Source organism: Rattus norvegicus, chromosome 2 (genome assembly GCF_036323735.1).
Source record: "Rattus norvegicus strain BN/NHsdMcwi chromosome 2, GRCr8, whole genome shotgun sequence".
Classification (NCBI taxonomy): domain Eukaryota; kingdom Metazoa; phylum Chordata; class Mammalia; order Rodentia; family Muridae; genus Rattus; species Rattus norvegicus.
The window spans coordinates 46044046-46058573 of record NC_086020.1 but is presented as its reverse complement, the minus strand read 5'-3'; the positions used below and the strand labels follow the sequence as shown (position 1 = coordinate 46058573).

The 14528-nt window shown below is 42.0% G+C and overlaps 1 protein-coding gene across 14 annotated transcripts in view; it reads right to left on the bottom strand.

Annotated features, from left to right (window-relative positions):
• The window catches only part of Slc38a9 (solute carrier family 38, member 9), a 77689-nt gene that overhangs the window by 43846 nt on the left and 19315 nt on the right, over window positions 1-14528 (bottom strand). For 8 of the 14 annotated variants that reach the window (XM_063281731.1, XM_006231929.5, XM_006231930.5 and 5 more), the window contains one exon: window positions 1848-1980. In XM_063281731.1, the coding sequence (XP_063137801.1) occupies window positions 1848-1980 (133 nt within the window). Of the gene's footprint in view, window positions 1-1847; window positions 4005-14528 lie in introns of all 14 variants that reach the window. The other 6 variants (XM_063281732.1, XM_063281733.1, XM_006231937.5 and 3 more) reach the window with 3 other exon arrangements.

Below are 14528 nucleotides of genomic sequence, written 5' to 3'. Positions count from 1 at the left end.
CGTACACAAAATGGAAGAATAAACCTGTTCCACGTACACCCCAGCTAATCCCGTGCATGGGCTTAGCCTCTGGGTCTGAACTGTGCATGGGAAGATGTGGAGGATGGGGGTGGGAAGAGTGGCAGCTGCACAGGAGGCATGGAAAACAGGCTGGATCCTACTGTGGCAACGGTGTAGGGCAGCATTTCCATCTGAACATTCTGCGACACACGCGCTCTTGCTGACATAGACTCTGCTTCACTGGTTCCGACTAAGCCCTGCACAATGCCTTCTTGCTAAGCCCTCGATGACGCTGACAAGGCTGCTCTGTAGGCATGTGTGTTTAGTAGCAAGGACACGAGGGATGCTGGCAGACAACTTCCTCCCCTTTCCAGCTTACAATAACAATAACAGCATTTCTCCCATAAATGAAAAGGTTTTACTCTATGAACAGTGATTTATTGTTCTTCTGTAAAACATACCTTTAGGGAGAGTGATTTGGGGATTTTTTAGAAAATGCTTGCTCATCAGAAATGGAGAGGTCACATTAATCTTGGTGACTGGTTAGATGTGCCAGTCATCTATCTCAGTGCCAGTTAATAGAGGGTTACAACTCAGTGCACAATGTTGACTTAACTTCTAGGCAGTGGTGCTCCTCCAGCTCCAGATATCTCTGAAGCCTGCTTCTTAGAGTACGGCCTCCGGAGAGTCTGAATCAGGCCAGAACCTCAAAGGCCCCAAAGACTTACATAACTCTATAATGCACTTCACTATCACTAATAAGGTAAAGGCCTGTGGGGCAGGTAAAAATAAAAGACGAAAACTACAAAACTTGATCCTACATATAGCATTTCATAAGTCTTTTCTTGATATCTTAGAGCTAGGTATGGTGTTTTGTTTATGCTATAAACCAAGGAGAGAAGGTAGGAAGCTCAGGGGTTCAAGATCACTCTTAACACACAGGGAATTGGAGGTCAGCCTGGACTTCATGAGATGCTATCCAAACAAGCAAAGACAAGAGTTCTGAATGCTGACTTCACATAGCAATTATGGGGGCTACATCAGACAGCCATGGCCAGTGGTACCCACTCCTTCTCCTTGGTAGACATCCAGTGAAGATCAGAGGCTGGCTCCTTTCTTCCTTTTGGCGTCTAAGACCCAAATAACCATATTTTTTTTAAGCTTTCAAATTTCTGAGTATCTCTTATCTGATGATCATCATTATAAGCAACAGATTACTTACATATTTTAAAATTCTAAAATAATAAGACAGACTTCAGTCAGTTATGAGTCCATAAGATATGACCCATGATGCAAACTTGGCCTTTACTGAATTTGTAGCCCTTTCCTAATAACTTCTTAAACGTTTATAAGACAAAACAATGAACTGTGGTAGAATGAGGTCTGCATAGGCTAAGTTTTTAACTTATAAAAAGACAATACTAAACAGGAAGCTATCAGGTATGTGTATGGACATATTTGTTTCTTATTCCTTTAGAAAATGTATATGAATATTTTTCCTTTGTAGCTTTGAATTTAGAAGTTAAAGAGACTAGCCAGAATCTTACATTTTTATCAACATCTAAGCTGCAGTTTCAAAGGCAATTTGTTTTCCTTAGAGCGTTTGGTATCTGAGATAAGAAAAACTAAAAACCAAGGCTATTGTCAACAGAGAGTTCCAAATGTCTCTACTCCAGAGTAGATGAGACGAACAAGCCTGAAGCTCACAGGAACTACTCTTGCTTGGACTTTGTATGATGCTCTCTCTGACTACTCCAGTGACAAGTTCAAGCCCTGGGCGTTGCCTGGTTTCTGGTGTTTACTTCATACAACCGAACTGTAGACAGCAGCAGAGCTTTGCCTCTTACCAGTGCCTTGTCTGCAGGAGTGGTGAGCCGGCTGTAGTAATGAATCCGCTTGTTCATAGCAGCAGCATGGTCGCTGACCTTCTGAATGACATCATTCACATTGACGATGTTGGTAGGCTCTATATAGAAAGGCCTAGAGAAGGGAATATATACTTGACAAAAAAATGTTCAGGCAAAAATTCTGGAAGTCAGCCATTGTGGAGAATAACCTCTTGTCCTCCCTGTGAAATGGGACGCACAAAGGCAAGGCATTCACTTCTCACTTTTAGTGGGGAAAGAAAATGTCACAGAAGTAGTAGCACCCTACCCACAGAAGTCAGCTCTTGTCTCATAACACTTTTACTTTAAACACAATTGGAACTTAAGGAGTTTACCAACAGAGGAGAAATAGTGGAAAACACTTAAAGAAGTCAGTAAAGAGAAATTTGGCAAAGGAAGACAAAATGTATCAGCTGTTGGTCTCCAACAATTTAATTTAGATAGAAACTGCTTTGATTAGGCTTTTAAAATACTCTGGCGCTAAATCAGAGAAATGTTCCTTTACTGAAGAGTCTCCACTCCTTCCTCTATAAGCCAGGGTTATTTGCTTTGAGAAACAAAACTCCTATTTCTCAGTTCTTGTCCCAATGGCCAGTGATCTCAACCACTTTCTTTGTGTGAGCATCCACAGTGGGTCAAAGGGAACATGGCAGCACTGGAGAGCTTTGGCCTCCTGTACTTGTCTTGGATCTTGGCCACATACTCTAATGTCCTATTATCTATTTTTGCTTCCTCCCTGACCATGTCCTGATGAACTGCAGATTCTAGCCTTCGATCATCATCTCCATCAGCCCCTTCAGTGTCTTTCTGAAACTCCCTCATTTGCTTTCTAAGCTTCCCATAACTAAAGGTCCAAAGTGGAAAGACAAGGTAGCATTGCATCGCTCTGCCAAGCCTCAGACCCTTTGCAGTGGGAAACAGCACTGTGTCTACTGCTCCTCCACAGTATACACTGCTAAAAAATAATGGGGAAACAAAACAAAACAAACCCCCAAGAAATTTTAATTTCTGCTTCTTTTCTAAAAAAACTCTGTGATACCCGAGAAACAGTAGTCGAGTTTAGTCTTCTAACTGACATAGAGAACATCTGAGTCACTTGTTTTTTATTCTCCATGACAGCATTCAAATATAGTAGGTATCAACTAGTCAATTTAATGAATAGTAACCAGAGCCCTTACAAAAGTAAATACATGGGCAGAGAGAGAGAGAGAGCAACATATTATATATCAAATATATTGGCAAGTGCATGAAGTGCTATTAATAAATTATAAGGGGATATAGTAAGAACAAGTGGGCCAGAGGCTTAACAATCACTACATATATATTTGGTAGCCTAATATAACCACCAATCTCTCTAAAGTGTTACATGTGAAATATTATTTCTACTTCCATGGTGATAGGGATTCTTAAAGGCAATGTAAAAATATTGGTATCTGGAGGCTAGGACAATGGTCCAGTTAGAAAAGTGCTTACTGCACAAGTGTGAGGAACTGAATTTAGATCTGCGGCATGCACAGGCAAGCACAGAGCCATGCGTCTTTAACCCCAGTTCTGGGGAGGAGGTACAAACAGGTGACCCACTGGAGCTCACAGGCTAGCCAAGGTAGGGACACTGATGAGCTACAGGGCCAAGGAGAAACCTTGTCTGGAAAGGTAAGGTGGAGTACAATGGAGGGAGACATTCGGCATTGACTTCTGGCCTCTAAAACACACACACGTGCCCATGCACTCACACGCATGCTCACGGGTACCTCGGAGATACGATGTTAGGAAGCTCACACTCTATAGGATTTTCCTGCAGGATCAGCGCCCCACAAAACTCAAGAATGCTAACTTAAGGCAGATACTTAGGCTACTAAAAAGGAGTAATATTGATAGAAAGAGGAATAGATGTTCTTCTTGTGGTTGTTTGCTCTGGAATTCAATGGCATTAATATCCAACCACTAGGCTGGTTTGAAGGTCTGCCGAGAGGCAGTCCGGGAAGTGTTGGATCTTGGCTCCTGCCTCTGGCTGGAGCGTTAACTGTACCAGTTTAGTTGGCTTGGGTACTCTGAGAACAGAATGAATGGCTTTGAAAGCTTTTCTTTCCCAACCGTTTTCATCGAGATGTCGAGTGCCTGTTCAAACAAATATTTTGGAATCTTTTCAAAACAGATTCTCTTTAAAAATAGACAATTCAGCATATTTTCGGTGAATTATTAGAAACACATTTTAGAAAGTGAAAATATATTTCTAAAGTGAACTTTGCTTAAAACACTTTAAAAATAAAGATCACTACATAGAAGATAATGTTCAGGACAAAAGCCTTGAGAGCTTCTATCTTTGGATTCTCTTTCGATTGTGCCTATCAGGGTCACTTGCTATTTGACACACGGTTCATCTGTACCCAGTGAGGACAAGGAGGGCATATCTGTCTCATCTTGTAAACAGTCACAGTCATACGAAGCAAACATGTTTTAATTTGGAGCAAAATTTACAAAACATTTTAAAATGTGATTCAATTCTCATACACATTCATTTAATACACTTATAAACAAAGAAACCACACTCCTACTAACACCTTTTTTAGAGCCTACTCCTTAAATTCCTTAAAATCTTTTGGCTTTTCAATCTGTCTCCACCCTTCTACTGCCAAGCCACGCTTCTGTGAGGTTTAGTAACAGCTCTGACTCAGGGCAAGGCTCCTACCCAGTATGGAAATCTTGATTTGAAATTGCCCAGGTATTTGCATCCCTGTGGAAGTTGTGCTGTTCAAACACCTGGCAGACAGGCTGGGGTAATTTATTCAAACAAACCAGAAACAAACAAACAAACATAACAAGGCAATCAAGTATTCCAGAAATGTTACACAGACGCACTTTCAAATAATGAGCCCAAGGCACTTGCTTCAGTAAACCACTTTGTCTCCCAGAAAGCTTTTCAGTCCTGCTGCTAGGGGATGCTGGAGAGCGCTGGCCCCTGGTGAGTCTCTCACTTCCTAGGAAGCCCATTACCATCTCTTTGCAAACCCCTGTCCTACAACCCAGCTAGAAACACAGTTGTCAAGGCTAAGCCTATATAAGCTTCTCTACTTTGGCTAGTTTATCGGCAGTGGTTTTCAAATTTATTATATGAATATTATTTAAGTTCCAACCAAGTACTCTGCATTTGTGAGACATTAAACAGTGAATGAAACACAGAACCCCAAGGACTGTACAGTAGAACCAAGTGCTTCATGCAGCAGTGGGAGCGAGGCAAGTAGGACCTGGGTGATGCTTGGGCTATGTAGGGAATGGGGTCAGGGACACAGAAGAGGAAACTACATCATCTGCTAGACCACTGAGGAAGTTTTAGGTAAGCTGAATCTTAGACAGATATGGCCAGTATCTGTAAAGAGTGTTTCAAAGAATGGAAGACTAGGGATGTAACTCACAGGTTCAACATGTGTAAAGCCTTGGGTTCAATTCCCGTGTGTCGCATGTGCACACACATGCACACACACACACTACATGGGAGTGGAGGGAGTAGAGAGAGAAAAAGAAAAATTATGAGATCTATTTAAAAACATACATGTTGGTCAATATATGGAGATTTTCACATGCTAACACAAGATTTAATCTAAAGAAGCCATCGTGTCTTTGACTAATTACTTCTCAAATCCCTAATTTTTAAATGTAAAAGTATCCTAGAGTTCTCAGAACAGGAGTTCTGTCCTGTGGTCTCAGTCCATTGGCAGTTCATGCAACTTGAATCTATACAGATACTGTCCACACTGAAAGTACGCCGTCCACACTGAAAGCCTGGCTCGTGTATCAAACTATTCCCCACTGTGCCTCCCTCATCCCCTATCTTGGACTTCAGTGTCCACGCTGATCTCACCAACCCTCAAACGTTACACGCACACAGCTTCTTCAGGACCTTCACCATTAATCTCAGGTAAGGAACAAAATCTGCAAAGACCTTTTATCTGGACATCGGCACAGAATATTCATCACCTCTTTCCTATGCTGTTCCCTCCTCAGCACGGCCTTCGGTTGTTACGGTCATCACATCTCAACTTTCAACAGCTCTTCTACACTCTTGCTATCCACCTCTGTTCTACCTACATCTTCTCCTTGGCCGCTTCACTACCTAAGACGGTAGATAAATATTCTTTTGGTTCCCTCTGGTGAAATGCAAGCTCTATGGGGGTGGAATTATTTTGTTGTTGTCACTTTGGCCACTAGCACATTTGTGGAGCCAGTAACTGTATCTGGCATGTTACAGCACCTGTACAAAATGTGCTGTGTGGGGCTGGTAATTTATCTCTGTGGTAGTGTGCTTTAAAAATGTGTTACGGGAACACAGAATTAACCAGTACTTTAAGAAAAATACGAGTGCACATTGTGTAGGTATGAACGTGTGTGTGTGTGTGTGTGTGTGTGTGTGTGTGTGTGTAATGCGCATATGCACGGAGGTCAGAAGTTGACATAGGAGGTCTTCTTCAGTTGGGGTCCATGTTATTATTTGTCGAGGCTGACTAGCCAATGATCTCTGCAGGGATCTGGCTGTCTCCCAGTCAGAGCCTCCTAGTGGTGGGATCATAGAACCTGCCGCTGCCCCAGCTTTTATGTGGTCCTAGGGATCCAAACTCAGGGTTTCATGCTTGAGTGCAAGCACTTTATGAAATGAGACATCTTTCCAGACCCAAGGGAAAATTATCTTGAAATAATTTTAGATTGCTACACAGAAATTGGAGAGGTATCAAATGTTGCACAAGCTGAGCAACAACCCGTACAAACACTACAGCGTTCCAAATCTGACTGTTAGCTACGAATGCTCCCAGAGTCTTCTCTTTGCTTCCTACTGGCCAGTTGGCCTTCCTACTGAAACCTGTGATGTACTGGGTCCAGAAAGGCTCTGAGATCTGCCTGAGGGGTCAGAGATCCTGCCATGCAGAGCTCACAGCAGCTGGGCAATTCTCCCACTTTGGAAGAGGCTTGTTCAGTCCACTAACTCTTCTTCTTTCCCCATAGGAAGATTCACCACCTATTGAGGGCTCCCTCTGTATCAGTGTGTGTGTGCTTGTGTGTGTGTGTCTGCATGTACGTGTGTGTGTGTGTGTGTGTGTGTGTGTGTATGCATGTACGTGTGTGTGTCTCTGTGTGTGTGTGTCTGTGTGTGTATGGAGCTGAGATAGGTGCTTGCATGGAGAGATTAAAATGAACACAGAGAGTGTTAGGAATGAAGGGGGGTGGCACCGAAGAGTATAAAAGAAGAGAGAAGAGGTCGGGGGATCCAAATTAACAGTATTATGCCAACAATACCAGTATTTTGAGCTTTAACAAACATATGGAATATGGAGCAAGGTGGCTCACATCTGTAATCCTAGTACTCAGGAGGGTGTGGCATAAAGCTTGTTGTGAGTTTAGCATGTTATTACTATGTTAGTTAGTTATGTTATTAGCTAGCCTGGGCTTAGATAATGAGTTCTGGGACAGCCTATGCTACAGACAGAGACCTGTCTAAAAGCTAACCAACAAGAACAAAAATTGTGTGCAATACCAAAATACACAAATAGTATTTCAAGTACTGTGTAAAAAAAAGTTACCACAAATTTCAACAATTCTACCTAATGACTAGATGAGAATGAAATGAGTTTGTAAGTAATTGTTACAATGTTATTTTAGAAAAGCATATCAAAGGCTTGTTATTTTAAAGTGAACTTTCACTATACTGTTAGAATATACTTAATTTTTTTATTAGCAATGCTTATTTCTTTTTTTTTTTTTTTAAAGATTTATTTATTTATTATATATAAGTACACTGTAGCTGTCTTCAGATACACCAGAAGAGGGCATCAGAACTCTTTACAGATGGTTGTGAGCCACCATGTGGTTGCTGGGAATTGAACTTGTGACCTCTGGAAGAGCAGTCGGGTGCTCTTAACCGCTGAGCCATCTCTCTAGCCCGCAATGCTTATTTCTTATAATTAAAAGTTTCTGTGGTGTATGTTAACTTATAGGGTATATGACATAAAATGTAAGTAAGTAAACACATGTATTTGCAAATTAATGCATGCATACACACATTTATATGCAGTCCAATCTTTAAGATTGCTAGTGTTATTTTTCTTAAACTATATGTTTATTTATTTTATGTGTGTGAGTGTTTTGCCTGCATGTATGTCTGTGTACCACATGAGTGCCTGGTGTATAGAGGCCAGAAAAGGGTGCTGATTACCCTAGGACTGAAATTTTGGACAGCTGTGAGAGATCATGGGGGTGCTGGGAATTGAACCTGGGTCCTCCAGAAGAGCAGTCAGTGCTGTTTAGCCCCTACTGTTACTTTTAACTGAGAAGAACAGCGTGATGAAGGAGGTTTAGAAAATGTGAATGCTAAGAAACCCTTGGTTGAAGGTTATAAATTCCCCATTTTAGAATTCTAAACTGTTAACTTAGTTGCAAGTAAACATCTTCATCAAAAACATATGGCAAAAAAACTTGAACTGAAAATTAATTCTGAAGTCCATATTATCCTAATTAAATACAGATCCTACTAAGAATGAATTTCAAAATTATTTTGGTGCAATTCATGTTTCAGACTTTGGCTCTCAAAAATGCCTTAGATGAATGTTTTAACCCTGCAACAGAAATGCAAGAATTCAGTTCTTATCTTCTTTTTTAGTATTTCATGGGAGAAGGGCAAGCGAATCAGATAAACACAAGAAATGTCACAAACAAGTTCAGGTGACAGGTGTACCTGTAGGTAAACACCCACACGTGTCTTTGTTTCTCTCTAATTGATATCAAGAGTGATGTCCTTCAGAAAATGTGGTTCCATATGGGACACAGCGAGTGACAGTTCCCAAAAGGAGATCAGGAATGAGGGAACTACAAGCAGCTTCTCCTTACCCACTATGTGTGAGTGCCAAAACAAGTCAAAACGGTCTCACTCACATGCAGCAGTTGCAAGGGCTACCAATGGAATATTCTGAAACAAAGTGCTTGTTTCAAATGCAAATAAAGAGTAGGCTTCTGAGAGCAGGGCCATTCACACAAATCAACCACAAAGTTCTGGAAGTACTAAGTCTCCAATCTTTGTAATCTAAATATTCCACAATGGGGGGTGTGTGTGGAAGGGAGGAGTTGGGGAATAAAACATGATAGGCTAGTGGCTACCATTTTAACCAAAATTTAATCAAATGTTAGCATTGACCTAAAATTTTCTCTTTTGGAAACTTGAAATATTGGAAGAATTGAGAATAAACACACACAGAGACAGGCAGACAGACAGACAGACAGACAGACACACACACACACAGAGAGAGAGAGAGAGAGAGAGAGAGAGAGAGAGAGAGAGAGAGAGAGAGAGGAAAATGCCTTGCTTTGCAGCTGAGCCTCCGTGTGGGACTCTAAACAGCAGGAGCAGGAGCTCCGTCTGACTCCGCTGCTTGCCTTTGTGTCCCTGTCCCCTAACTGGGCTGCCTTGCCTGGAGACAACAGGAGGAGATGCCCTAGTCCCACTGCAACTTGCTACGCCTAGGAGGGATTATATCCACGGGAGACCTCCATTTTTCTGAGCCGTGTTTGAGGAAAAATGGGAGGACGGGAGGATGGCAGGGAGGAGAGATGAGGAGAGGAGGGGAAGCTGTGATTGGGAAGTAAAGTAAACTAATAAATTCATATAAAACGGGGCTGGAGAGATGGCTCAGCGATTAAGAGCACTGGCTGCTCTTCCAGAGGTCATGAGTTCAATTCCCAGCAACCACATGGTGGCTCACAACCATCTGTAATGAGATCTGATGCCCTCTTCTGGCCTGCAGTCACATATGCAGGCAGAATGCTGTACATAAAATAAATAAATCTTAAAAAAAAAAATTCATATAAAACATGCCGCCTTCTGCAGCCTTGACTTTAGCTCAGATAACTGCCAGCAGCCTGTTTCTGCCATCTTAGTGTAATCATTCAGAAACGGAAAACCAGAACTCTGAACACTTTTAAACACATCACTGAGGAAAATGAGCCTCTTACCCATCCCCTTAATTCATTTTTGAAAGATCTATTTACTTTGCCTGCATGTATGTCTGTGTACTGTATGTGTGCCTGGTGCACTTGGAGGCCAGGAGAGGTCATGAGTGAGCTGCCAGTGTGTGCGAAACTTGAACCTGGTTCTTCTATAAGAACAAGGGCTCTGGGGGTTGGGGATTTAGCTCAGTGGTAGAGCGCTTGCCTAGGAAGCACAAGGCCCTGGGTTCGGTCCCCAGCTCCGAAAAAAAGAACAAAAAAAAAAAAAAAAAAAAAAAAAAGAACAAGGGCTCTGAGTCACCACCCGAGCCTCTCCCTTACCCTTCTACCTCGGAATGCCAGTGCTGCCAGCGCAAAAAATACTAAGAGGTGAGGCCTGAGAGAAGAAATTAAGCCACGGGCTCCTGTCTCAGTGTCTTGAGGCCTTCATAACAGGGGTTTTGAACAGCATTTGGCTAACTTGCTCTTTAACGCTTCTGCCAGGTGATGACACAGCCCTTACTAGACCTTGTGCTGCTCTGAACATGAGGACCCAGGCTGTATTTCCCACTCAGATGTTCAGAGATCATTGCCCTGAGTATGGCATAGTGCAGACCAGTTCCAGAATAACAGAGGACTGGCTAAGCCAGAGTCCAGGGTGACACTGCTTGTCAAATGGCTACCCGCTGACTTTTATGTACAGCAGTGGTTCTTGCTAACACCTAACCTTCCTAACACTGTGACCATTTAACACAGTTCCTCGTGTTGTGGTGACCCCTGTCCTGGCTGATTTTGTGTGTCAACTTGACACAAGCTGGAGTTATCATAGAGAAAGGAGCCTCAGTTGAGGAAATGCCTCCATGAGATGGAACTGTAAGGCATTCTCTCAACCAGTGATCAAAGTGAGAGGGCCCAGCCCATTGAGGGTGGTGCTAGCCCTGGGCTGGTGGTCCTGGTTTCTATAAGAGAGCAGGCTGAGAAAACCAGGGAAGCAAGCCAGTAACATCTCTCCGTGGCCTCTGCATCGGCCCTGCCTCCAGGCCCCTGACCTGCTTGAGTTCCTGTCCTGACTTCTTTGGGGATGTACAGCAGCATGCAAGTGTAAGCCCAATAAACCCTTTCTTCCCCAACTTGCTTCTTAGCCATGGTGTTTCATTGAAGCAATAGAGACCATGGCTAAGACAACCCCAACCATAAGATTACTTCATTTCTACTTCATCACTGTAATTTACTACTGTTATGAACCATAATGTAAATATTTGATATGCAGGATATGTGATATGGTGACTCCTGTGAAAGGGTCATTTGATCCTGAAGGACTGAGACCCACAGGTTGAGAAACGCTGATATACAGCAAAGTTTTCTGAGCAAAATACAAGATATGTTTTAGGAAAAGAAAACAAATAGTGATAATATTAAAAAAAAAAGATACACTGAAATAGAGTCTCACATATGCCTGGTGGGGGAGCATAAACCAGTACACTCTTCCCAGAAGGCAGTGGTGCCTTGTGGTAATAAGAACCTACATTATGTGTATATGCCTTACTTGGATAATTGTCCTCTGAGACTCCTTTAAGAGGTTAAAAATATGATATAAATTATGTAGAAACCTCTCATCATAGCACTAGTTGAATGAATTAAAACTGTCAGTCAAGCAAAGCGCTTGTGCAAGCACAGTGAGGTGAGTTCAATCCCTTGGACTCGCATAAACGTGGAAAGGGAGAACCGACCATCTTCTGCCCTCTGCGTGCACAGCACTACGTGTGCTCCCATGCACACACACAATAATTACTAAAACTGTCAACAGTTTAATATCCAAACATGATGAAGTCTATGTTAAGATGATATTTAGGGAGAATTCCTACTGTAGTTTCTCTTTGGTGATTTCAGAGATGTTTTTGAGTCATGGGGTAGACAGCCTCTCACACATGCTCGGCTTGTGTGCCCCCCAGCCTGCTAAGGCTCCTAAGGACAGCTGCACTGGAAATTGTAACTTTTCTTTAATCTGGTACTTCATGGATTATTACTATTTTTTTTTGCCAGTTTCTGTTCCTAGGGTTTACAATAGTGAAAATCTTTTTTCAAAGCAATGATTTATTTTTATATACACACATCAATTTTTGCCTGTATGTATGTATGCGTGCATGTATGCATGTATTGTATGTGTATCATATGTATGGTACTCCTTGAGTTCAGAAGAGTGTTGGATCCCCTGGAACTGGAGTTATAGATGGTTGTGAGCCACCATGTGGGTGCTGGGAGCTGAACTGGGTCCTCTGCAGGAGCAGTAAGTGCTCTTAGCTGCTGAGCCATTCCTCCAGACCACCAGTTGAAAACGTTGGATTACCTTGTTAAAAGAGTCTATGCTTGGGGCTGGAGAAGTGGCTCATCAGTTCAGGGGCACTAGATGCTCTTCCAGAGGACTTGCATTCAATTCTCAGTACCCTCATAACTCACAACCATGTGTAGCTTTGGTCCCAGAGGATCTGACCATGTCCTCTGGCTTCCATGGGCCTCACGGACACTGCTGTATAATCATACATGCAGACACACACTCATACAGACAAAGCTCTCCTAAAAACTCTAGGCTTGCTTTCATGGTTTCAACTTTAGGGAGAAGCTAGAGATTAATAAAAAGAGCAGTGTTAATTACAATGAGTGTGTGTGTGTGTGTGTGCGTGTGTGTGTGTGTGTGCGCGTGTGTGTGTGTGTGTGTGCGTGCATGTATGTGTGTATTTGTATATGTGTGTATGTCTCAGTATGATTGTATGCATACGTGCTAATGTGTGTGTGCACATTTGTCTATGTGTATATGTATGTGTATGTCTCTCTGTGTATCTGTACATGCATGCATGTGTTAATGTGTATGTATGTGTGCATGTGTATGTATGTGTATCTGTGTATGTGTATATGTGTGTGAGGGTGACTGAGATTGAACTAGGGCTTTGTATATTTAAAGTAAAAACTCTACAAGTGAGCTGTATCTCCCAAAATGTTTTTACTAGAAACGAGTAAAGTGGGGGATGAAATGAGTAGCCCAGCCCCTTCCCCTTATTAACTTCTCCAGAAGAAAGCAGAAGGAATTCTCATGGGTTATGTCAGTATGAAGCACCCGGGACTGCTTATCCCAGAGGCCCTGGGGCTCCTCCTGGTAGGTCCAGAACCCGCAGCACAAAGCCCATTGCCTGTTTCCATTAATAAAGTTATATTTAAACATAGCAAGTTCATGCAATTATGAGTGGCCTGTGCTACTTTCCATGCTACAATGGCAAAGGTTGCCACACCAACCCCAGGTGAATCTGTGTGACAAGTTCCACAGACTAAGGCGGAAACTTCAAAGGAAGAAGGCCTCCTGGAACCGGTTGTGGAACTCTTGGCCCAAACAAAATATTGAGCTGTAGTTCTCTTGGCAATTTATCTGTTTTATCTTCTTCTATTCCCTATCCATGTTTACAAGATGTTCCTGATGGCCTAGGCTGAGATTTTAAGTGAGAAAAATGGATAAGAAACCATCTTGAGATGGGGTCACTAGCCATGACCTTATTTCTGGGAAAACCAGCGCTTTCCTTCATTAATCATTTACAGAATTACAGAGTAATATTATTACAGAAACATTCCCAACAATAAAATTTCAGTTGGCTATATGTGTGTCACTGATGGTGGGTAAAGAAAGCTTTAAATAAAGAAAGAATTAAAATACACTAAAACTTACACTTTGAAGATACACAAAAAATAGGTACTAGATGTTAAACTACAACTAACCATAAAAGGCATTACCTGTTCTTGGAGATATGCCATCAGCCCTGCATGATTTTACACTTTATTGTGCCAAGTGGTAACAATGTTATCTGTCCTATCTGTGATTGAGTCACTAAACACATCTTCTAAGAATTTTAATACCTGTTTCATTATGTATAAATATCCTTGCTTGAGAGCTGCAAAATACACTCAGATTCAAACTGCCTCTGTGTTTGTTTCTGTTTGTCACTGCTGAATCCTTACCCACCTAGACTTCAAGGACCCTCATCCCACGGACCCCCATATCCAACTGGGGTGGTCTGTGGCAGAAGGTGAGGCCTTATGCTCACACAGTTGGAAATATCTACTATGTGGCTCTTTGTAAAAGAAGAGTTACCTAGACCTTATCCTAAGTACATATGTTCCCTGCTAGGGACTCAGAACTGGAGCAGAACTTCCTGTGTGCCATTTCTGTCATCAATATAAGTCTTTCCTTAGAGATGTTTATCATCACACGTCCCTAGGCCTCACTCAACTTAGACTCTTACAGCATAGCTCCCACCCCAAGAAGTTTTCAACTTGTGTGTCATTACTCCCCTTGCAGGGTCGCAAATCAGGTATCCTGCATATCAGATATTTATATTATGATTCATAACAGTAGCAAAATTACAGTTATAAAGTAGCAACAAAATAATGTCATAGTTGGGGAGTCACCACAACACGAAGAACTGTATTAAAGGTCGCAGCATTAGGAAAGCTGAGAATGCTGCCCTAGCCCTTAGCTGTACAAACAGCCCAGCATGAACATCCAGAAAGCTATGGCTTCACAGGGTTCTTGGGAATGCTGGCTCAGAGTGGGTTTAACTAGCATTTTCTTAGTGAAAAATAATTTTTGAAGATACATATTTTTAAAAAAGTTTTTAGCCACTGAGTCATCAT